The 24,134-nt window shown below is 45.4% G+C and overlaps 2 protein-coding genes across 6 annotated transcripts; both read left to right on the top strand.

The window, feature by feature from the left end:
* Positions 1-387: 387 nt before the first annotated feature.
* card9 (caspase recruitment domain family, member 9) lies at positions 388-6,668 on the top strand. Of its 2 annotated transcripts, none has more exons than XM_026322630.1 (14): positions 388-651; positions 2,301-2,437; positions 2,589-2,658; positions 2,828-2,965; positions 3,143-3,261; positions 3,359-3,565; positions 3,647-3,730; positions 3,860-4,090; positions 4,695-4,820; positions 4,891-5,079; positions 5,710-5,764; positions 5,847-5,974; positions 6,056-6,114; positions 6,206-6,668. In XM_026322630.1, the coding sequence occupies exons 2-14, from the start codon at positions 2,324-2,326 to the stop codon at positions 6,297-6,299; spliced, it is 1,614 nt and encodes a 537-aa protein (XP_026178415.1). In that variant the 5' UTR covers positions 388-651; positions 2,301-2,323; the 3' UTR covers positions 6,300-6,668. The 2 variants fall into 2 exon arrangements, with proteins under 2 accessions (XP_026178415.1, XP_026178414.1); XM_026322629.1 differs by having other exon boundaries at positions 5,674-5,764.
* Positions 6,669-6,770: 102 nt separating this feature from the next.
* Positions 6,771-23,861, top strand: ccdc180 (coiled-coil domain containing 180). Of its 4 annotated transcripts, none has more exons than XM_026321782.1 (36): positions 6,771-7,182; positions 7,661-7,749; positions 8,030-8,100; positions 8,513-8,622; positions 8,744-8,863; positions 9,320-9,430; positions 10,494-10,589; positions 10,689-10,852; positions 11,278-11,376; positions 11,818-11,897; positions 12,326-12,414; positions 12,613-12,732; positions 12,822-12,995; positions 13,743-13,858; positions 14,118-14,244; positions 14,842-14,940; positions 15,020-15,201; positions 15,764-15,933; positions 16,463-16,643; positions 16,731-16,877; positions 16,959-17,103; positions 17,496-17,612; positions 17,742-17,819; positions 17,943-18,026; positions 18,180-18,334; positions 18,435-18,493; positions 20,455-20,503; positions 20,606-20,689; positions 20,766-20,832; positions 21,058-21,193; positions 21,465-21,625; positions 21,711-21,836; positions 21,915-22,011; positions 23,071-23,197; positions 23,347-23,500; positions 23,607-23,861. In XM_026321782.1, the coding sequence occupies exons 1-36, from the start codon at positions 7,126-7,128 to the stop codon at positions 23,745-23,747; spliced, it is 4,182 nt and encodes a 1,393-aa protein (XP_026177567.1). In that variant the 5' UTR covers positions 6,771-7,125; the 3' UTR covers positions 23,748-23,861. The 4 variants fall into 4 exon arrangements, with proteins under 4 accessions (XP_026177567.1, XP_026177568.1, XP_026177566.1 ...); XM_026321783.1 differs by having other exon boundaries at positions 8,027-8,100; positions 23,071-23,161; XM_026321781.1 differs by having other exon boundaries at positions 8,027-8,100.
* The last annotated feature ends 273 nt before the right edge of the window (positions 23,862-24,134 follow it).

The following is a 24,134-nucleotide window of genomic DNA, read 5'->3' as shown; positions in this document are numbered from 1 at the left end:
GTTAGATCTACAGTGAGGACTGGACAGTGGGGGCTGATGCGTGTCAGACCTACAAAGTGAGGACTGGACAGTGGGGGCCGATGTGTGTCAGACTTACAAAGTGAGGACTGGACAGTGGGGACTGATAGATGTCAGACCTACAAAGTGAGGACTCTGGACAGTGGGGGCCGATGCATGTCAGACTTACAAAGTGAGGACTGGACAGTGGGGACTGATGCATGTCAGACCTACAAAGTGAGGACTGGACCGTGGGGGCCGATGCGTGTCAGACTTACAAAGTGAGGACTGGACAGTGGGGACTGATGCATGTCAGACCTACAAAGTGAGGACTCTGGGGGGGACTGTGAGGATAAATCTCAGCAGAACCTTCTGGTTGTGAAATTGTTTGACTTGTGACTTTGAGTCTTTCTTTTGTTCGTCAGGTTTCACTTCAGCTCGATGAGACTTCCAGGAATTCGCCAGTGTCATGTCACTTCCTGTTTCAGTCAGCTGATGTTTCCTGTTCCTCCTTGGACTTCTCAAATCTGCACCTCTTCCGCTTGCATATATTGAACATACACAAAACAGCATCACACACGTCAATCTGCACCTCTTCCTCTTTCTGTTCAAACAGACGGTTCTGTGGAGGAAGTACACCAGTCCTTTACTGAGGTAAAAGTACTATTACTATAATTAAATACTAAATTAGAAGTCATGTAGCCTACATGCTGGTCATGTAGGACCATCACCAGGAGAATTGAAGTTTCAGAAGTAAAAGTACAGAATGCAGGAAAATGTCCTGTGTCACTATGGTCCGTATTCTGTCATGTTTGATTTATTGTCATGTCAGCAGCAGCAACAGAAAAACACTGATAACATCTTAATGCTAATAATAAATAAAACTAACTTTGCAGTATATTACACAGTATATTGCACAGTACACATATTTTTCTGAATATACACAGTATATTTTCACACTTCTGAAGATCTGTCAGTAAGAGGACACAGGTCCTTCATTCAAAATGTTACTGCAATACATTTGAAACCCGTGTGTCATAGATCTTGAATTAATTAGAAAACCTTGGGCTGAACTTTCCTACCCTGAGGATATAAAAGTGTATAATTATTAATACTTGCAAACTTTATAATTGATTATAAATTGATATTTCTACCATTATAGCACTCTACCTATATGCGTAACACTATGAAGCCTAATATTTAATTTATATATAATTATATAAAATGTTATTACCAGAACTGTGGTTCTGATGTTTAGATATACATAATGATATAAATTATATATAAATATTAGAGTTATTGCTCTTGTTCTTTCTTGATTTGAATCATGTGGAGTTGAACATACACAAAACAGCATCACACACAAACTGCAGGTACATTTTCATGAGTTTCTCTGTAAATGTCCTGTATCAGTTCAGTGTTTTGTCTTGTTACAATAAAGAACAAAAATGTTACTGCAGTAAAAGTCCAAAAGTACCACCAACCAAATGTACTTGAAGTATCCAAAGTAAAAGTACTCATTGTGCAGAATGGTCCATTTCACATGAATGGATCTGATATTATTGGATTCTAATTATTGATGATTATTGCGTTGATCACTTTAATGTTGGAGCTGATGTTAACTACCTTATATACTTCTAATTTGAAGTACTTTATATACCGCTGGGTAGCTGACGTTAACTACCTTATATACTTCTAATTTGAAGTACTTTATATACCGCTGGGTAGCTGACGTTAACTACCTTATATACTTCTAATTTGAAGTACTTTATATACCGCTGGGTAGCTGACGTTAACTACCTTATATACTTCTAATTTGAAGTACTTTATATACCGCTGGGTAGCTGACGTTAACTACCTTATATACTTCTAATTTGAAGTACTTTATATACCGCTGGGTAGCTGACGTTAACTACCTTATATACTTCTAATTTGAAGTACTTTATATACCGCTGGGTAGCTGACGTTAACTACCTTATATACTTCTAATTTGAAGTACTTTATATACCGCTGGGTAGCTGATGTTAACTACCTTATATACTTCTAATTTGAAGTACTTTATATACCGCTGGGTAGCTGATGTTAACTCCTGCAGATCCAGGACCAGGTCCTGATCAAGTGTAAGTGTCTGTGATTGGAGGATTCAGATGAATATGGGCAGAGCCTAAATGAAAACAAGAAGTGACACAGAGCAGTTGTTCCTTAAAGCAAAGCAGCAACAGTCACAGACAGACAGGTAAATCAGAGGCCTACAGGTGTGTGTCCGTACCTGTGTGTGTAATCAGTGTATACTGTATACCCAGCGTGTGTACTGCAATACCCAGTGATGGAGGCAGTGAGTGAGGACGACCTTTGCTGGCTGCAACTGGATGACTTCAGGATGTTGCTGATCAAAACTATCGACCCCTCGAGGATCACTCCATACCTCCGTCAGTGCCAGGTACTCCTGCGTCTCCTGATACTACTCTCATCCTGATCCTCTCCTGCTCCTCCTGTTCCTTATCCTGCTTCTTCTGATCCTCATCTGCTCCTCCTGTCCCTGATCCTGCACCACCTCCTGTTGGTTTGACGCACTTGTCTTGTGCTGTCAGGTGATCAGTGCTGAGGATGAGGAGCAGCTCTTCAACGACCCTACCCTTGTCATCAGGAGAAGAAAAGTCGGTAAGAACCTCAATTTCTCTGGTTTTATAAAGCTTGACTTGCAGGTCTCATCAGTTGCTCAGGTCACAACCAGTGTCACAGATCATGTCCAAGTGACTCAGGTTGATTAGCATCTTCAAGTCTCTTCTGACTCCTTGACCCTTGACCTCTGCTGTGCCCTTTGTCATAGGAACCTTGTTGGATATCCTCCAGAGAACAGGGGTCAAAGGTTACACGGCCTTCCTGGAGAGTCTGGAGCTGGATTATCCTCAACTGTACAGTCGGATCACTGGAAAGGAGCCAAACAAAACCTTCAGCATCCTCATTGGTCAGTTTACCTGTCTGTGATTTTCAATATTCTGTTTAACTATTTTTATTGTCTTTTTAAATTTTGCTTAGTGTTGTAACCTTTCTCTGCCAGGGAATGAATAAAGTGCTATCTAATCTAAAAATTGATGATTACATCCTGATTTCCAGTTATTAATCCAGCCCTTGTAATGTCCAGACACTGCAGGAGAATCTGGACTGACTCAATTCTTGATGTCGGAGCTCACTCGCTTGCAGAGAGCACTGCAGGATGAGAGGAGACGCCGCCAACAGGCATGCTCTGTCGCCAAGGAACAGGTCGGCCTGGCAACCAGCACACCAAGATTTAAACCTATGGAGATGGAGACACTGTGCTGCTTAAATTATTGTGTTCAAATGGTTTTGTGGTCTCCAGGAGGCGCGGTCTCAGCATCAGCAGTTGAAGGACCGTGAGCTGAAGAAGCTAACTGACCGCGTGCAGAAGTTTCGGGAGGAGCGGGAGCGGCTGAGCGAGGAGGTGAAGCAGCTCAGAGATCACAACTACAGTCTGATGGCCGACATCAACACTCTGAACCAGGAGAAGAGCAATGCCCTGCTGGCCAACAGAGACCTGCAGATTGAGGTCAGCTGACGCCTGACCACGTGATGAACTAGAGTACTCACCTGCCCCCCCTGACCTCTGTGTGTGTGTGTGTGTGTGTAGGTGGAGCGTCTGAAACACACAGTGCAGCGAGCTGAAAGTGAGACCCGACTGCTGAGACGACGAACACCAAGACAACTGCAGGAGGTAAAGACAACAAATACACATCAGTTGCTTTCACTGCTCACACTGACCTGAGATCAAACAAAATGTCCAAGGACAGTTGAATGTGTGCACTAACTGCAGCGACTGACGTGTTAAAATATGTGTCTTCAGAGCAGGAGTCTGGTTCTGCCCACAGAGACTTTCTTCCACCCGAACAGACTGGAGGAGCAGAAAGAAGAGAAACCAGAGGAAAGGAAAGAGGAGAAGAAGGAGAAGCAGGAGAAGCAGGAGAAGCAGGAGGAGAAGCAGAGGGAGAGACTGGCTCCTCATCAGATGAACCTCCTTGCTACAGTGTTCAGACTGAGGAGAGAGCTCCACAGAGCAGAGGAGCAGAGAGCCCGGGTGAGGAGAACAGGTTTATGTTAAGCAGATCAGATGAAGTGTTAGTCACTGGAGGAATATTTAACTTCAAGTAAAAGTCTCATGAAGTGAAAAATAAGGTCAGTGTTGGGGACAAACAGCTGTTTGCATTTCACAATAAGAGTTATACAAAATACATTGCAGGATTTCAAAATACATCTTCATTTGAGAGGCTGTCTTACGTGTCACAATAAAAGCCTTCCAGCAAAGTGGAGGGTTTAGACTTTTATTGTGGAACAGGGGGAGGAAGGTATGTGTACAAGTAGGTTCCTGGTCCATAACAACCTCTGCCCAGGTTTCTAGTCTATAAGAGTTTACTGGTTTCATAGGTGTTTTTGTTTCACTGGTTTTCACTGGTTTTTTGTGTAGGTTAGTCAGGTTAGTCTTAAATTGGCTGCACCAAAGTAGAATCTCTGCAGCAGATTGTCCTGTACAGGGACTCTGTCATAATCAAGTTTCAGGAATTTTATTTTGACATCCATGGGGGCCCACCAGAGACTCCTTGCCCCCTCACAAGGGTACTGGCCTTGTGACTCAGGTGTGATAACAGGGCAGGTGGTCGGACTGAGCTGGTGTTTCTTCCCAGACCCTGGAGGAGAAGGAGGAGCTGGAGCTGCGCTGTGGTCGCCTGAAGGGAGACGCCAGGATGTACCGCCAACGAAACAAACAAACCCTCAGGCAGCTAGAGGAGGTGATCCGAGAGAGAGACAAGGTGAGGATGAGGAGGAGGAGGAGGGTGGTGATGATGTCAGTAAGTGTAAACCCTCTCATTGGTGTTTTAGGCTCTGACATCGCTGGTGGAGAAACAGGAAGAGGCACGGCTGCTCCTGCAGGAGAAGGATCAGTACAGGGAACAGGTCAGACAGCTCACCGAACAATCTGATAGGCTGGAGGTGCTCCTGCTAAGGTCACAGGGGGAGGAGCTCCAACTGAGGACACGCATACGTAGGCTCACGTGCAACACACACCAGGTGAGGAGGAGAATGATGAAGGTGCAGGAACAGGATTCTATCAAATCAGAATCTCTTATCGAATCTAAAGCAGTTTAAATAATATTTATATCACTCAGCTCAAGAACAACAAATTGCTGATCTTCAGTGTTCTGATCATTAAATACACAGCTGGTCAGTTTGATGCTGACGTGAGCAGCAGTGACACTGGCACCAAGTCCAGTCAGGAAATGTAGAATCTAAACCATGGACTGAACTGAACCTTCTAGGGCCTCCCATTGTTGGTGAGGAAGAACCATGTGAGCCAGGTCAGCGGTGTGGCTCCCTGCTGGGTTTTTAATAGTTTTTGGACAACAATGGAGGTCTACGGCACAGACCCACAAGCTGAACCAGGTTCTGGATTCACACACATTCATTGGTGCTCTTGGTCTCTGGAAGGGATCTGGACTCAGTAACACACACACTGAATCAGTGGCTGCTTCCTGTTAAAAATCCAGGTGATTTACCAACTTGGAGCTGGACCTTTCAGTAACTAGTCTTGTTTTAATGCAGTTAGAAACATGACGTAACGATGATGTCGTGTGGCTGTAGCAGTGATATGATGATGAGGCGACAGTGATGTCATGTAATGATGAAGGCCCTCTCTCTCAGGGTGAGAAGAGTGTGAGTAGTGAGGAAGATGAGACAACGGAGAAGGCTGCCAAAGGTCAGTCCCGTCATGACAGTCTGTAAAGTGGTGTGTATCACATGAATAATATCATGTGACCTGATATCATGTGACCGAGCAGGAAGCAGTGAGGAGGTACGCAGTGGGACTTCAGGGGAGAATGAGGAGGTGGCAGCGCTGCAGCAACACAGCTGTCCTCCAGAGAGTACAGCAGAGGCTGAACAGAAGCCCAAAACCACTGCATCATGGGTAATATGCCTGTCAGCAGTCAGGCCAGTACAGGGACATCAGTGGGTGATGAAATCTGTTGACCTGTCTGTCTCTCTGCAGGAGGAGCACACAGACAGCTGTGTCACATCCAGGACTCGACCAAACTTCCTTTACCGCAGGTGAGCGATGATTCTTTTTAGCTCCAAATCTAAACAGAGCGAAGTCGCCACAGCGTCCATCTGAGTGTGCTCTTTGTTTCCATGACAACAGGAAGCGAGCCCTCAGGTCCAAGTTCATCGGTAAAGAGTACACAGCCTGTAACCTGGACGACAGCAGCGGAAGTGACATCAGCGACTCTGACTGAACACACCTGAGACACATGACACAGTTGTTAGTTTCAGGATGATTTTAGTTCACTCACAGCTGGTGTGTTGGTGGTTTTCCCCAGCTTTCAGTTTGTCAGAAGTGTTGTCGGCCAGTTAGTGCCTGTAGACAACACTGTTCAGGTTCATGTGTACGTGCTGTTTGCTTGCTTAGCGTTTCAGCGGGTTAATGTCCAGAACCAGGAGTTCAATGAGTGCTGTTCATCAGGTCTGAATGAAGTTTAACTGCATGACAGCTCTAACCCTAACCCTCATCATACGTGTGCTGAAAGAAAACAAGTTCCTTATAATGTTTTGGCTGTTTTTCTGTATACGAGTATCAGAGAAAATAAAAGTTTGTTTCTGTGTAATATCTGCAACAATTTTTCGAAAATCTGAGCAGCATTTAGAAAAATGACATTTGAGGTTATTTAATTTGTAGGAGTTTCAGAGAACAAAGGGCAAAACTAAAATCTGTTCTTCTCCCTTCTGTTCACTGTGGTCTAAAGAAAGCTCGTCAAAGTTAACACACGACACTGCATCCTGGAAATGTCATTGTCCGATTTTCTCTGCGGACCGTGAACATCGCAGAGTATTCGTTGTCATGGTGACTGAGAAGCGTTGACAGCGCAGGGAAGCAACTGACGCCGACGGTTTAACGGCGGTTTAACGGCGGTTTAACGGCGGTTTAACGGCGGTTTAACGACGGTTTAACGACGGCAGACCTTTTGAGGCCGCTCAGCAGATCCACCTCGCCGCTGAATCCGTGCCGCCAAAACCCCGGCTGTTCAGTTTCCACATGCTAACAGCTGGCGAACCTGCGTTAGCATGTGTGCGAGAGCGGTTCCGAGCAGGAAGGTGTACCGGCAGCTGTTTGACGCTCAGGTGGGTCAGAGGACACGGTGTGGACTTCTCTTGTAAACCAGGCCAGGTGATGTCACGAAGGTCAAGCCGTTAGGGTTTGGGCTAGGTTAGCTGTAAAACCACCAGGTAGCAGGAGGTGAAAACATGGCAGCTGAGGATACTTACTTCAGTATCAGTAGGAATACCACAGAGTAAAAGTACTGCATTCCAAATGTTACTGCAGTAAAAGCACTTAAAAGTCCAAATGTACTTGAAGTATCCAAAGTAAAAGTACTCATTGTGCAGAATGGCCCATTTCACATGAATGGATCTGATATTATTGGATTCTAATTATTGATGATTATTGTGTTGATCACTTTAATGTTGGAGCTGATGTTAACTACCTTATATACTTCTAATTTGAAGTACTTCATATACCGCTGGCTAGCTGACGTTAACTACCTTATATACTTCTAATTTGAAGTACTTCATATACCGCAGGTGTCTTTGTGTTGTGCAGGTTCAGCTGTCCAGGTGTTTGCTGGCTGGGACGAGGACAAACTGTCAGTCTGCTGAGGACAGCAACACACACTGCAGCTCAGCCAGCAGGTAGACACACAGGAAGAGACTCAGTCAACATGTACTCCATCGTGGTTTTCACTTTGTTTTCCTAGTTTGAGCATGCAGCTCTTTTAACCACTTCTTCTTCTGTGGTGGATTAATAGCAGCTCAGGTGAAGTAGACTCACACAGGTGGAGGAGATGCAGAGCAGACTTTTCTGATAATTCTGTCTAAATGTGCTCCAGGTCTGGATGGAAACCTACTTTGTACCTCAGGGTGAAGACGGCTGTTTCATGTTTCTCAGGTTGTTGTGTTTGTCCTCCAGCAGGGGGCAGCGGCTTAAGGACGATGGCGATGATGATGACGTTTATGATGTCAGCAGACTTCCTGATGCTGTGGGTTTGTATCACTGTGACTTTTTAAATCGTTGTGAATCACCTGGATGGTGTGAAGTGATGAAACAAGAAGGGGGAGAGGTTGGGGTACACTTTAACAAATATTAGAGCTGTATACGATTAGTACTGATGCTCATGAAAAACTGAAATAAACTTCATTGTGAGAGATTCAGAGTGATTCTCACCCTGAGGCTGATTCCTTGCCAAGGGCTCCAAAAGTGAATCTGGAGGTTGCAGGATGTTTACAGAAAAGAAGAAAAATAAAACTAGAGTTTTGTTGTTTTTTCCTCATAAAAGTATGATTGTTAATTTTTCTTCAGGCCTTTTTTCAAAGTAAAGAAAACTAAAGAGCCCCAGCAGCCAATCACAGCTGCCACTTTCAACTGTTCAACTGTCTTCTTCCTGCTCTCTTTCAGTGGTCGGTCATCCAGGTTCAGACATCGTCCAACGTCTGATGGAGAAAAGACGTAAAAAACATGAAGAAGCTTTGAAACAGCTGGATGCAGAACTGACAGAACTTAGTCAGGTAGAACAAATACTGATATAGTAAACCTGAGTAGTAGTAGTAGTAGTAGTAGTAGTACAAGCATTAGTATACACTGCACACTTTTGTCTAGCTTTTAATAATTCTCATGGTGTCCTCTCAGGTGTGTGAGACTCAGGTGAGGTCTGCCAGTGAGGAGCTGTTGTCCTCTCTAGAAGAGGTGGACCTCAGGTTGGACACTCTGAAGAGAAGAATGGAACGCCTGGATCATGCCAGTCTGCAGGTAACCATGACGACCTGGATCACATGTTGATATGATCCAGTGTGACTTCCACTTCCTGTGGATCTCATCTCTCATGTCTCTCCACAATAAAGCTCCATCAGTCCACTTAGAGGAAACAGAGGCTGCAGAACCTCATTGACAATCCTGCTGTTTCCTGCAGTATCACAGTGATCCAGGCACAGTTTTCTGTGCACCCATGGGTTCACTGCAGACAGCAGCTGGTCAGTTTTGCTGCTAGTGATGGGACAGCTCCATTAAGGGGGAGGTGAGGCGGTGGGGGCATGACAGGCTGCTATTTTCAGCAGGACTGTAGCTGACACAGAGGACTCTTGAGGTCATACCCCCAATAAGATGTTTGACGTTTTACAGTCACACGCATTTTTCAGCCATGTCGGGTTTTTAAAGCTGATTCAGATATTTTTCAGATGTGTTGACCAGATAGTCTCTCCTCTGCAGGAGGTGTGTGGTCTGTGGGAACAGGCAGAGGAGAAGGCAAAGCTGAAGAAGATCAAGATCCTTGAGCTGAACCATAAACTGAGTAAATATGAGACTCAGCGCACAGATAAGGTCAGTGTTTGATCCTAAGAGGTTTGGAATTAATTTCAATAGAGATTCTACAAGCAACGCAAACTGTTGGTGGATTTGTGTGTTCCCCAGTGGGGAGGAACCAGCATGGGGGGCCACACCTGCGCCATTTTACTCCACACAAATTAAGTGCTAGTTCAGAGCCAGTGCTTGAGCCAGTTCAGAGGTGGCTCAACTTGGGAAGCTTCTCGGGTCGGTCCAGTTTGTTTTTCCAGGAGCCACAGAGCCAGCAAAGAGCATCCAGACCAGACATCACTGAAATAGCATCATAGCAGTTCTGTTAGAATAAACAGCGCTGTGTTTCTTCAGCGTGAGACCTGCCGCTGTGTGACACAGACTGACCGAGCAGCGAACACAACATGCAGGTGGACAAGCTAATGCTTATGTTAGGAAATTTATCTCCCAGGTTGGTCTCACTCCACCCCTAGTCCCATAGGCTCATTAGGTGAGCTATGTAAACCAGGTGAGAGTCCTTAGACCCACACTCCTGAGTTGGTTTCACTTCACACCTGGTCTGAATAGACTTGTTAGGTGAACAATAGAAGTGAGCTCAGGTGAGGGTCTAAGGATCTAATGGTGGACTCATGAGACACCTGTGGTTCACCAACTGGCTGCAGAGTGTATCCTCCCTGGAAGATTTGTTGATGTGTTCCTTAATTTCCTGGGAACAGATGTAAGAGCAGCCTAGTGGATTGAAGACAGGTTATGTCTGAGTCCTCCACCCCTGATTTGTTTTGCCACCAGGATTGTGGGTCTAACTTATTCAGGCTAGGGGTGGAGTGAACCAACCTGAAAGATAATTTTCAGTTTTCTACCAATTTTCCCTTGAACTGAAGAAACCATGTGGAATAGTGGTGAAACATTTCAACCAAAACACTAGAAGTCCCATTGCCATGAGTCAGCTCCTAGATATTTATGGAGCATCAGAGAGTTGAATAGAATTGAAGCCTTGTTGATTAATGCAGTGAGTGATGTCTGGAGTGGACTGAAGGTGACTCAAGTGCTGAGTGTGTATGTGTGTGTGTGTGTGTGCATGCATGTGCAGGTCAGAGCTGTGCTCAGGAAGTACTGTCAGCTGCTGGAGAACATCAGCTTCTTGCTTCCTCCTGACGTCCACAGGCTGATTCACACTGAGGCCACGGTAAGTCCCAGCCACCTCTGAAAACTGATCTCTGACCTCTGACCTCTGACCTCTGGCCTCCACACACTAATATGACACTTCTCTGTGTGTGCGTGTCAGAAGGTGAATCAGTCTCTGCTGGCGAACCGTCGCAGCACAGCTCGACTGCTGCTGCTCCTGCAGGAGAAGAACCTGCAGCAGGAATCCCTCCTTCGTCTGCACTGGGAGCGCTGTCTAAACTGCTGGAAGATGGGTGGAGTCAGAGAGGTCATAGACCGCTTCAGGTGGGTGTCAGGGTACTGATAGATCTAAACAGGTGAAGCATGTAGTACAGACCTATTTTAATTTACTTTATTTGATTTAAATTTATTTTATGTTAAATGACTTTGTTTTTAGATGCTCTTTTCAATGCTTTTAATGTAATTATATGCCTTGTAAAGCACTTTGAATTGCGTAGTGTATGAATGGTGCTATACAAATAAATTGCCTTGCCTTGCCTTTCCAGGTAACAGTGTCAGCAGCAGTAGTATTTTATAATCACTAAGTGTACTGCAGTTTTCAATAACTGTATCAGTAGTTTTTATACACAGGTGGTGTAGTATTTATAGTATGTGTAGAATTTGTAGTATTTGTAGTATGGGAAGAATGTGTAGATTTTGCAGTAGTATTTGAAGTAACAGGTCCAGGATCAGCGGTGTTTGTGTTGCAGGATCCTCTGCAGCAGTGATGAGCAGCCGCAGCTGAGCTCACTTCAGATGAAACACAGAGATCTGATGGCACAACGCTGTGACATCATCTACAACATCTGGTAACATCAGCACAGACTCTGTCTTCTGACTGGTTCATTCTGTCTGTCATGTCTTTTTGTCCTTTTAAATAGAAAATGAGGCTCACATGGTTCTTCCTCACCAACAATGAGAGGCCTGTCTTTTTCCTAAACCAGCTCCAGACGTTGCTGTGGGCAGTGTAATATTCTTATATGTCATTTAGAGCTGCTGCCAGCTGTCCATTGGATTAGTCACCTCCACCACTTTTCCACCTATAGCTCCTGTTGTGTTCAGGGTTAAGTTCAAAGGTTGTTTTGCCTGCTTTGTGGAATACACCCCCCTGGCCTGTTTGGCTTTACATGTTTATGTTTATTTTTGTTTTCTTTGCTGGAGGATCTACTAATGGGTCCAGTGTTTAAGAAGCTCGCAGCATCTGCCCCTCAGTGCTGATTATCCAATGACATCCTGTCTCTGTGTTTCAGCTCCCTGGTCCCACCCAGCTGCTCCACTACTCTGGTTTCTGATTGGTTCAACCAGCTGACATCCATCAATCAACAGATCGGTATCTCAACACATCACAATCATGCTTCCATCCTGTTTAATGTGCATTTTTAGTTTTTATTTAAAAAACACAAATAGAATTTGCTGTTGTGTTCACTGTAAGAGTGTGGAAAGTGAAAGTCTAAATAAACACAAACATAATCTGATGATCTTCCTCACATGAAGACATGAAACAAACCAAAACGTCATATTTCTTCAGGTTTTTATGATGGTTTACATCTTTTATTCAGCTTCTCTTCTTCTGTGGTGGTTTATTGGCAGCGACTAGACAATCTGTTTGTCTCCATCTGTCAGCTCAGACTCGCACAAGTGGAGGAGGCAGACGCCAGACCTTTTCACCAGTCACTTTGTTGGAACATTTCCATGAAATTAGGTAAAGATATATGTGATGTGAACAGAACGTTGACGGCAGTCTCACTGTGTGTTCAGACGGTCTTCATGGTGACTTCCTCCATCAGCTGCGTTGCTGCTATGAACAGATGTGGCAGGATCGACTGGCGGAGGTGGAGCGCTGTAAGGTAAAAACAACACTCACACAGTGGGACAGAAAGGTCCTGACAGTGGACCAGTCAGTGGTGAGGAGTAAATTCAGATCATTAACAGCTGTCGAGTCACTCAGCAGTAACGTTTCTGTCTGTATAATGTAGAGCATTGCATTGTGGGATTGGTAAACCATGTGTAACATAGAGTAGTGATTTTAATGTTTCCACATGCAGGAGGCGCTCTCTGCCCTGCAGCTGTCAGAGGAGGAGGTGAACCATCTTGTCAGCTCTGAGCTCCTCACTCTAATTGGACAAATCCAAAGTCGAGACGAAGAGCGACTGGCAGCTTTGGATGTCAGTCACGCATCACTGACTGAGAATGTACTGTTTTTACTCTTACTAGCAAACATGTCTGTATTTATAACTGTCCTGTCTGTCTGCAGGTGGGCTGTGACTTAGTGACCCACCACACTCTCAGTCTCAGTAGGTCTGTATTTGTTTTGATGAGTGGAGCTGCATTGCTATGGGTGACACACAGCTGCAAGTTAGAGAGGAGGGAAGAAGAACTACAACAACAGCTGGACAACCTCAAACACTCACAGCAACAACATATACAGGTGAGTCTTAGCAATGAAGAGCAGGGGCTAGTCTCAGTAATGACACATACAGGCGAGTCTGCATTTACACGTACAGGCGAGTCACTGCAACGACACGTACAGGCGAGTCACTGCAACGACACGTACAGGCGAATCTCTGCATTTACACGTACAGGCGAGTCACTGCAACAACACGTACAGGCGAGTCTGACGAGTCACTGCAACGACATGTACAGGCGAGTCTCTGACGAGTCACTGCAACGACACGTACAGGCGAGTCTGTGGCGAGTCACTGCAACGACACGTACAGGCGAGTCTCTGCCTTGACACTTATAGGCGAGTTTTTGCCGAGTCACTGCAATGACATGTACAGGTGAGTCTCTGGCGAGTCACTGCAACGACACGTACAGGCGAGTCTGTGGCGAGTCACTGCAACGACACGTACAGGCGAGTCTCTGCATTGACACTTACAGGCGAGTTTTTGCCGAGTCACTGCAACGACACGTACAGGCGAGTCTGTGGCAAGTCACTGCAACGACACGTACAGGCGAGTCTGTGGCGAGTCACTGCAACGACACGTACAGGCGAGTCTGTGGCGAGTCACTGCAACGACACGTACAGGCGAGTCTGTGGTGAGTAACTGCAGCGGCACGTACAGGCGAGTCTCTGGCGAGTCACTGCAATGACACATCTCATGGGGTATCATGGGTGGGATATCTGTCAGCAGGTAGGAGTGTCTCCCATGATGCTTTGCTGTTGTTTTATCAGAAGAAAATGATGTATCTCGATGACCTGATCAGTGGACTTCGTCAGGGGAGCAACGAGGACACAATGAAGAGATCTTTGGACAAAACCGTCTGCTGCCTGGAGGACATCAAACAAAGGTACTGTAGCAGACATGCTAATGCTAAAGCTATGTGAGTTTTCATGCTGGTCTTAAATTAGTTACACTCACATCCTACTACTGAGCAGAGACCAGCACAGTTTATCGTTGTTTTCTCTAAGATGACAAGCTGTTGTTTTTCATTATGATGCTTGAGGTTGGGGTGGGTTTAGGTTAAAGTGCGCTCAGGGTAAAGTCTCCAGGAAATGAATATATTCAATGTAGGAGAATTGAAAAGAGACACGTGTGTGTTTGTACAGCTGCAGACAGTGTGTCTCTGGTCAGTGGGAGGTGCTGGATTGTCTCCCGTCTCACTTTCTGGAGGAGCTTCTGTCGTACAGCAGCAGCCTGAGCGCCTTCTACCACCTGGACCACTCCTACACACCAGTAACCACAGCAACCACACCTTACATGCACATATACCTGATGGCAACCCGACCTCCCATAAACCCTTAGCTGCCAGAAACCATGGCAACCATACGTAACATATCCTTTGTGTTTAATTGAATTAATCTCTGATTTGTGAGAAATCTGCTGTCACTATAATTGACCCTTCATCCTCCTGTTTATTTGTATTGAGCTCATTTATTGTAAAGATGTGTTTTATGAAACTGCTCATTTTGTCTGGGTCGACTAATGGAAAAAACAAAACCTCAGGCTCCTCCCTGTGAAAGAGAACTGTAAGGCTGCAAACATTTGTCTTCATAACAGTATAACTGTTTTTCCTTTACCAATCAATAGATTGCTGAGTCTAAGCTATATGAAAATAGCACAAAGCAAGTTAAAATAGTAGTAATAGTAATGTTGAGTTTACTGAGAGAAAGAAATAATCAGAAGCTGCAACAGTGAATCTTTGCTCAAAAACGACTTCAGTGGTTAATTGGTTATCATGTTGGTTGCTTTAATTTCTGTCTGGAGCCCTGGTTGGTTTCAGTCAAGGCTGTGATGTAAAGAAACTGTCAAACACATATTTTCTGTTTCCAGCATGAACTCGTGAACCAGCAGCTGAACACTGAAGGTTCAGTCACACACACTGAAAGGACGGTGCATGCTGACCAGCCCTGTCAGGATTGGCTGAATGAAGTAAAGCTCTGATCAGTGACAATCAATGATCAACTCATTATTGATCCAAAAAACCAAAAACGTGTGTGTGTGTGTTCAGGCTGAGTCTTCTCTGCTGCAGCTCTGTGACATTAGCTGCAGTGTCAAGTTTACGTCGTCAAAGGGTGAGCCCTATGCTGGCCCAGCCTTCACATGTCCCTCCCCCAACCTGCCAGACAACCTGCAGCAGGAAACACACCTGAGAATGTTTCCTGTGGAGGTGCTCACACAGGCACTGAGCAGGTACACACACTTTTCTTGTATTCTTCTGAGGACCCGGATTCTGATTCTAACCCAGCGGTGGGCAATCCATGGTCCTCGAGGGCCACTGTCCTGCTTGTTTTCCAACTCTCCCTGCACTACCCGCTATGATTACCTGGATCAGGTGTGTTCAGCCAATCACAAGGTGGAACATACCATCTCTCCTCATGAGAGTGGAAGTTTCAAAGTCTGCTTTATGGTCAATTCTGCTACATGTAGAGCTTATACAGAGAATCGAAATGTTGTTACTCTGGGACCCTTGGTGCATACAGATGAACTAAATACTAAATAGTGCAATGCAAAAATTACAATAAGGACATGCAAAAATAAACTTAGATAAGAAGTAAAAAAAGATAAACAAGTGCAAATAGCATAAGGCACATAGCGGTTTAGCATACTGTGGGGGAAGACAAAGTGATTTGGTACCTTCCAGCTTCTGATTGGCCGAACACACCTGACCCAGGTAATCAGCATTGGTAAACAAGCAGGGCTGTGGCCCTCAGTGCCCAACCTCTGGACTAACCTGAACCCGTTCGATGTGCAGGACACGTACCCTGTTTTTGGACCACTTGGAGCAGCATTTCCATGATGTCCTCAGCTCTGCCGCTACCATGGTAACGGACAGGAAGGGAGCAGTGTCCTCAGAGCAGGAACTCCAACTGCAGCACCTGGACATCCAATACATACAGACCCACATCTACCAACCCCGCCTGGGTAACGTAACACACACACCAGCCTTGTATAGTTTTGAAAAATTCGATAAAACTGAAAAATGAACAGAAATTAGAAATCAGTCAGTAGAAGAAATCAGAAAGTATAAATCAGAAAAACTAATCAACATCCCTGATTGAAAGCAGGTTCTTTTTATTGTAAACATGACAAGATAAACAGAAATCACAGCAACTTCATCTCACAGCTGCAGCAAAACATGCAAAGTAGCATCGACGCTAATACCTGGTTACACACGGATGTCACAGCTGCTTTAGGTGATGCTTATAGTGGAATTCAGCTCATAGCTCTGCTGTACGTAGCCTGACGGCTACAAGAACGATTAGTTTTAATCCAGACATCAGATGACGACACATTTCAGCACATCTGTTTCCTGTCCTGGGTTCACACCTGTATGGTTGAGACAGGTGTTAGACTGCACTGGTGAAACTGTTCCCACACTAGGATAATAAACACACTGCTGCTGTGTTATCGGCTGTTTCAACCGTGTTTGTGTGTGTGCGTGTGTGTTTAGCTGAGCTGCAGCTCCACAGGCAGAGGGTGGATGTGCACTGTGATAAGGTGCAGGAAGTGTTGACCTCCTGCAGGACGGAGCTACAGGAGCTGCAGACGTCCATTAGAAGCAAGAACACAGACTTCTCTGTCACTTTGTCCAACATGGAGGGTGACGTCATGACGGCCAATAGCAGCCACCGGTAACAGCTGTCCTCTGACCGACCAACTGACTGATGAAGCACAGGCAGGGCTGAAACACTTATCTCTGTATGTCTCTCTCTCTGCAGTCTGGAGGCTGTGAGCTCCACCCTGCATGACTGTCTGGATCGACATATCAAAGACACCCAGTGCTGTCAGACCACCTTCAGACAAACTGTTCACACCAGACTGGAGGAGGCCAGAAACACAACAAGGCGACTCCTCAGTTCTTTCAGGTAACACCTGGAGCACCTGAGCAGTCACCTGAAAGAACCTGAACCTACAGAAACAGTTTTCAGGTGTTTTTCCTCTTGCAGGTTGTTTAGTGAAGGGGGCAACTTTGCTCCTCAAGAGATGAAGGTCCTTCAGGGGAGGCTGAAGGAGATAATTAGAGAGATCACTGTGACAGAGGAGTCCATCTGCTCTGAGCTGGAGGCTTTTGAGTCCAAGAGTTTAGAGCAGGTATGATCCTTGACAGCAAGGCCTTTATGTCCTTTAGACACACTTGAAGTCTGGCTAACTGCTGAAATAGTGAAGTTGTTGTTTATTATATTATGTGTCATTTTAAAAATGTCATCAAAAGTCTTAAATCTAACTTGCTGCAGAAATCTTATCTTGGTCTGAACGAGTAGATCTCTGGAGTTTAGACTGCCGAGGACTGTCCCTGTTTGGTTTAGGGTCAGTAAAAATAAAGAAAATCTGAAGAAAGGAATCAGTAAAAGCAGTGATTAGTTCACAAGAACACAGGAAGACAGGGTGATGCCAGCTGCACTGGTGTCACCATCGCCTGTCGCCAGAGAAGACAGTAAAAGCAGAGAAACAAAGATGTCACAGGTGGTTTCCTCCTCCTGCAGGTGAAGGAGGCGTCGGATCGACTGGAGGAGAAACTCTCCTTCATCAGGTCTGAAGTAAAGTTCATGGAAAAGATCGAGAAAATCATTAGCAGCACTCGAGTTCACATCAGGGCAGAGGTATCTGTTTGCCTGCCTGTCTGTCTCTGTTTGCGTCTGACTGCCTGTCTGTCAGATTGACTGACTGTCTGACTGTCAGATTGACTACCTGAAGGTCTTTTTGACTGTCTCTTTCTGTCTGTCTGACAGGCAGCCAACAGTAACCAGCAGCAGTCAGTGATTGGCAGCAGGTTGGGGACTCTCAAGAGGATGTTGGAGAACACACAGGTACACAGAGTACTACTGCATTAGGACTGTGAACTGCAGTGTTAATAATTTAATTCAATGTGAGCTAGATGCTGTGAGATAACCTACAAGGTCCGACTAATATTTCCACCTGTCTGTCTACAGGTGTCTCCAGATCAGGTTTTTTCTATCCTGTCATTACTCAATGAAGAAATCAGTAAGCGCTGTCAGTACCTGGACTATAAGTTGGTATGTTAACAGCTGCCTGACCATCATCTGTGTGAACCACCTTTTGTCCACCTGTAATATTTACTTTTCTAGTAGTCGTGGTACCTGTTGTCTCTACCTCCTGGCACCTGGATCTGTCCTGAGGTTAACAGTCTTGTGTGTTTCCTGTGTTAGGACACACACCTGCACGAAGACCTCATTCCATCAGATCCTCATAAATACAGAAAGCAGGTTAGGTCTGCCCCAGTTCGTGGTTTACAACAGCCGAGCAGGACTGATGTGGACCTCTTCGATGATCCTGTGGTGGGCATCATTAGGTCCCTGAATAAGTATGTTGTCCAGCTATACTCAATGAGTATTACTGCAGGAAGCACAAGTACAGATTGCAGTAAACAGTTTTTTCTTCTGTCCACAATCCTTCCTGCTCAGGGTCTGTACTATCCAGGATGCAACGGCAGAGAAAGAGGAGAGAGGAACACCAGCAGCTGGTAAACCCCTGGTCTAAATTACTGCCCTTGGTACTAATTTGGCATTTGTCAGAATGAACAGAACACTAAACCAGATCAGTATTTGCTGTGACCCCCATAATGGTCCCTGGACCTGGTCCTGAAATCTAATACCCCTGACAGAAAAAAAGTGCATTCGGGATATGATTCAGTTTATCGCCAACGAGGAGAAAACCAAAGAACGATGGGCATGAAACTGAAACGTACAGTGGGTACGGAAAGTATTCAGACCCCTTTAAATTTTTCACTGTTTGTGTCATTGCAGCCATTTGCCAAAATCAAAAAAGTTCATGTTATTTCTCATTAATGTACACTCAGCACCCCATCTTGACAGAAAAAAACAGAAATGTAGAAATTTTTGCAAATTTATTAAAAAAGAAAAACTGAAATATCACATGGTCATAAGTATTCAGACCCTGTGCTCAGTATTGAGTAGAAGCACCTTTTGAGCTAGTACAGCCATGAGTCTTCTTGGGAATGATGCAACAAGTTTTTCACACCTGGATTTGGGATCCTCTGCCATTCTTCCTTGCAGATCCTCTCCAGTTCTGTCAGGTTGGATGGTGAACGTTGGTGGACAGCCATTTTCAGGTCTCTCCAGAGATGCTCAATTGGGTTTAGGTCAGGGCTCTGGCTGGGCCAGTCAAGAACGGTCACAGAGTTGTTCCGAAGCCACTCCTTTGTTATTTTAGCTGTGTGCTTAGGGTCATTGTCCTGTTGAAAGGTGAACCTTCGGCCCAGTCTGAGGTCCTGAGCACTCTGGAAGAGGTTTTCTTCCAGGATATCTCTGTACTTGGCCACATTCATCTTTCCTTCAATTGCAACCAGTCGTCCTGTCCCTGCAGCTGAAAAACACCCCCACAACATGATGCTCCCACCACCATGTTTCACTGTAGGGATTGTATTGGGCAGGTGATGAGCAGTGCCTGGTTTTCTCCACACATACCGCTTAGAATTAACGCCAAAAAGTTCAATCTTGGTCTCATCAGACCAGAGAATCTTATTTCTCATAGTCTGGGAGTCCTTCATGTGTTTTTTGGCAAACTCTATGTGGGCTTTAATGTGTCTTGCACTGAGGAGAGGCTTCCGTTGGGCCACTCTGCCATAAAGCCCCGACTGGTGGAGGGCTGCAGTGATAGTTGACTCTGTGGAACTTTCTCCCATCTCCCTACTGCATCTCTGGAGATCAGCCACAGTGATCTTTGGGTTCTTCTTTACCTCTCTCACCAAGGCTCTCCTCCCACGATTGCTCAGTTTGGCTGGACGGCCAGGTCTAGGAAGAGTTCTGGTCGTCCCAAACTTATTCCATTTGAGGATTATGGAGGCCACTGTGCTCTTAGGAACCTTGTGTGCTGCAGAAATTCTTTTGTAACCTTGGCCAGATCTGTGCCTTGCCACAATTCTGTCTCTGAGCTCCTTGGGCAGTTCCTTCGACCTCATGATTCTCATTTGCTCTGACATGCACTGTGAGCTGTAAGGTCTTATATAGACAGGTGTGTGCCTTTCCTAATCAAGTCCAATCAGTTTAATTAAACACAGCTGGACTCCAATGAAGGAGCAGAACCATCTCAAGGAGGATCAGAAGAAATGGACAGCATGTGAGTTAAATATGAGTGTCACTGCAAAGGGTCTGAATACTTATGACCATGTGATATTTCAGTTTTTCTTTTTTAATAAATTTGCAAAAATTTCTACATTTCTGTTTTTTTCTGTCAAGATGGGGTGCTGAGTGTACATTAATGAGAAATAAAATGAACTTTTTTGATTTTCGCAAATGGCAGCAATGACACAAAGAGTGAAAAATTTAAAGGGGTCTGAACACTTTCCGTACCCACTGTATTTTGAGTGTTTAACAACTGCTCATAGCGAACTAAATGCTCGTCTCTCATCGTTGATTTCCTGTTGTGTATGAAACAAACAGAAAGCAGGTTGTGTGTCCACAGGTCAGAGTCCTGTCCAGCGTCTCCAGCAGAAATCTGCAGTGTGTGTCAGGTACATTTAGTTCCTGAATGTCTTGAGCTGCATGTTAAGCTGCAGAGGTTGTTGGTTTAACATTGACTGTGAATTTTCTGCTTTGTTTTACCTGTGTGTCAGCATGAGGAGGAGCAGCAGGTCCATCAGGAACGACAGAAGGTTCCAGGTCTTTGGTCACAAACCAGAAACAGAGCTGAACATGTGGTGAGTTTAATCTGATCGTGACTGCTGATGGACGGCAGATGTTGCTCAGGTGTTAACGCCTGTGTTTGTGTTTCAGCACCTTCAGCTCCACGGTGAAATCTGAGCTGTGGAAAACCAACGACATCCTCCTGCTGCTAGCAGAGGTAAGAGACGCTGTTGTTCAGAAACAACATCTGATGCCGTCTCATCCTCCACTGTTTCAGACCTCAGTTCCTGTTCCATTCAGGCAGCACAGTGTTTTATGGTCACTTCAAAGTGCATGTTCATGCTCAACCCCGTATCACCACAGAACTGTAGTTGGTTACAGATTGAAAAATGTCTTTGTCCACACTGACATACAGGACACGTCTCATCTCTCCGTCTCTCAGGACTTTTACACCAGCAAGCGTCTTGGCAGGTCCCAGCTGCTTCCTGATGCTGTGGACCAGTGGGTTGAGAACATGCAGCAAAGACTGCTGGGATATCAGCAGCAGGCCAGGAGGTTTCTGAGCATGAGCACAGAGGGTACATCTCTTTCTGTAGCTGTGAAATAAAGCTTTCTCTGCTGCTAATGCTGTGTCCACACCCTCAATCTGGGTTTATTTAATCCCACTTAGTGACGATGGCTTGTTCTTTCTGTTAGTCTGTCTCAGCTTTCACAGTAACCTGAGCTTCTCAGCTGTAGCACACTGGTAATTACAATAACTCCAACAGGACCTGAATGCAGCATAACCTTAACCTGTACAACTACAGCTGGCTGACTGTATCTGACTGACTCCACCTGTGTGTCTCTCAGAGTTGGAGAACCAGCTGTCTGCATTGGAGAAGCTGCTGCAGTTATTGCCTTCTGTTTTGATCAGAAACCATGAGCGCCAGCAAGAGGTGGAGCTTGAAGAGGCAGTAGACAGAGTCAGAAAAAATCTGGAGGAAACACTAGCAGCCAGTGAGAAGGAAAAGGTATTAATTTCCCTGAGGACAGAATCATCAGCGTAGAGCTTCATTTAATTCAGACTGTTTCACAAACATGTCCGGCTGTTGTCAGAGTGTGAATATCCGTCGGCTGCGAGTGTCGCTCAGCGAGGACGAGCTGCAGACTCTGAACAGTCGAGAGGAGCTTCGCCAACAGCAGCTGCACAGTGCCATCTGCTGCTCACACCTGGAACTGCAGGTAAGTGGAGGGCAGAGTCGGTGTGAAACAGTATCAGTAGCAGTCCGGCTTGCTTCCTGAGTCTGTTTCTCTCTTCAGGAGTGTCTGCGCATCCGGGGGGAAGAGTTTGTGACATCACTGGCATCTCTGACAGAGCAGCTATTCTGCCACTTGGACCACCTGCTCACACCTGCAGGTAAACTTTCACCTGTAATCTTTGACCCTACAGGCTGGTTCTCTACCTGCTGGCTGGTTAGTCTCAGCCTAATTTTGTATAGTTTGGTCTGGCTGATGTTCTGCCACGAGTTATGACCAAACATGTCTCTCAGTAACTATTGGGCAGCTGTATTTGTAAGAATAGCTTCACTGGGTTGAATGACTCGTCTCAGTCCACTCATGTAAGATTTGAGGACAGAGGAACTGAGGAAACCTGGTCTTTGCTAAATGGGGCGGTGGGAGTTGATAGTGCACCTGCTTTGTCTGACAGGTGTCAGAACAGTGTCTATGTGAAAAAGTCAATATATAGAGAGAACATCTGTGTTGCCTGTTGTCTCTGCAGTCTAAAATAACTTAACCTAAAAAGGCTTTAAAAGAAAAAGCTGCTGTGTCTGCTAACAGGCTGTATTTCCAAAGGAACAGATCTGTCTTGGAACTATAGCTGAATTTCATTGTACCGCAGGTTTTCAGTAACGAAAAAGATCATTGTCATCGTCTGTACATCCATTTCTGCCTAATACATGTGCACCATATGTCGTTTTAGCATCATCACTGTGATGTGAGCAAGATGTAGTACAGCTTAAAACCAACAACACACTGACACGACAGTTGCAGGCCCAACATGTCTCACTTGTCAGCATAGCTCCTATGGACCAGTACAGGAGATCAAGCTCAGTCCACAGGGGGCGACATCACCCACATGAAGCACAGAACATTTCCATAGTTCTGAGTAGAGGTTAACCCAGAAGTGAAGGGGGGAGCTTTCTCTTGTTTTTTCGTCCTTCCTCCTTTGTCGTACAGAATTTTCAGGTGGCATGAACACAACGGTCCATTGTCCGTGTTTCTGTATTTGGGTGAAGTTTTTTTCACTTGGTGTGAGCAGAACCCTCTGCGGCTTGAGGTCACAAAAACAAAGGAACTATTGTAGTGACACTGGACTCCATTGGTCACAACTCACCATGCAGGTGACTCCTGAACACACTTGTTTTGACCTTTGACATTGTCATTTGTGGTTTTGACAACTTTTTTGTTTCTGTAGGAACTGACGCGGCAGTGACCCAGCAGCACTCTGAGGACAGTGTTGTTACCATGGAGACGGGATCTGAACTAAGACCCCGCACAGGAAACGGGTACCTGCTGAATCCCCACCCACACACACAGTACAGGTGTCAACGTTTATGTTCAGAATAAAAGTCCTCCTGCTACTTCAGAATAAAAGCCCCAATGAAGCTGTATTCTGCAGATTTCTCTCTGGCCCACAGTGCTGATAGGTATAAATAATGCGCGCGTGTGTGTGTGTGTGTGTGTGTGTCAGGACCTTGACTGGTATCCCCAATCTGATGCTGCCCACTAACAGCACTGTTTACTCCCGATCCTCTGTTACCACGGCAACAGCAGCATCCATTACGACTGCCAGGTGCACCCTGGGACATCTTGCAGTGATCGAGCAGAGAGATGTTGCTGTGAAGGTATGAATATACACACACACACGCGCAAACACACAACTCAAAGACAAAAGTTATTTATCCACTCAATGTGTGTGTGTGTGTGTGTGTGTGTGTGTGTGTGTGGCAGCGGTTCGAGCAGCTGTCCACGGTGGAATTGTCACGATCAGACGATGACAAACGAAGACAAACGAGCGAACTTCAGAGCTGGAGCGCACACTGGAGATCAGAGATATACAATCTGAAACACAGACAGCAGCACTCACATTAATGTGTGAGCTCAGTACAGATGATTGGTTGTGTACACTGTGATGTCATGAGGTGTAGTGACACTGTGATGTCATGAGGTGTAGTGATGCTTGTCAATAAACCGCAGAAGAAGCTGCATGTTTTTGGTTTTTTATATGTAGTTCCATTCATCCACCAGCAGGCGGAGTAGGTTCAGCTGGGGAAGAACAGACTGAGATGTCCAGTACTATGTGGACACCCGTGAGGTGGATGTGATAGATGAACATGTGATCATGGACTGCGTTGCAGTTCCCATAAGACTTAAACACTGAAATGTGCATGCACAGCTGTCCACAGACCTATGGTCTTAAGGTGTCAAAGTACCAGTCTGTTTCTAAACAGCAGCAGCAGCAGGTACCCTGATCTACAC

This window comes from Mastacembelus armatus, chromosome 9 (assembly GCF_900324485.2).
Source record: "Mastacembelus armatus chromosome 9, fMasArm1.2, whole genome shotgun sequence".
Classification (NCBI taxonomy): Eukaryota; Metazoa; Chordata; class Actinopteri; order Synbranchiformes; family Mastacembelidae; genus Mastacembelus; species Mastacembelus armatus.
The sequence above is the reverse complement of the archived record's forward strand: the minus strand, read 5'-3'. Positions and strand labels throughout refer to the sequence as shown.

Excerpts from the sequence above, each read along its gene's own strand:
- card9 (XM_026322629.1), top strand. The coding sequence starts at position 2,324 with ATGGAGGCAGTGAGTGAGGACGACCTTTGCTGGCTGCAACTGGATGAC. Across the intron at positions 4,091-4,694 it reads CAGAGGAGCAGAGAGCCCGG|ACCCTGGAGGAGAAGGAGGA; the intron begins GTGAGGAGAACA and ends GTTTCTTCCCAG. Across the intron at positions 4,821-4,890 it reads TGATCCGAGAGAGAGACAAG|GCTCTGACATCGCTGGTGGA; the intron begins GTGAGGATGAGG and ends TTGGTGTTTTAG.
- ccdc180 (XM_026321781.1), top strand. The coding sequence starts at position 7,126 with ATGTGTGCGAGAGCGGTTCCGAGCAGGAAGGTGTACCGGCAGCTGTTT. Across the intron at positions 21,194-21,464 it reads TCTGAGCATGAGCACAGAGG|AGTTGGAGAACCAGCTGTCT; the intron begins GTACATCTCTTT and ends TGTGTCTCTCAG. Across the intron at positions 23,501-23,606 it reads AGAGAGATGTTGCTGTGAAG|CGGTTCGAGCAGCTGTCCAC; the intron begins GTATGAATATAC and ends TGTGTGTGGCAG.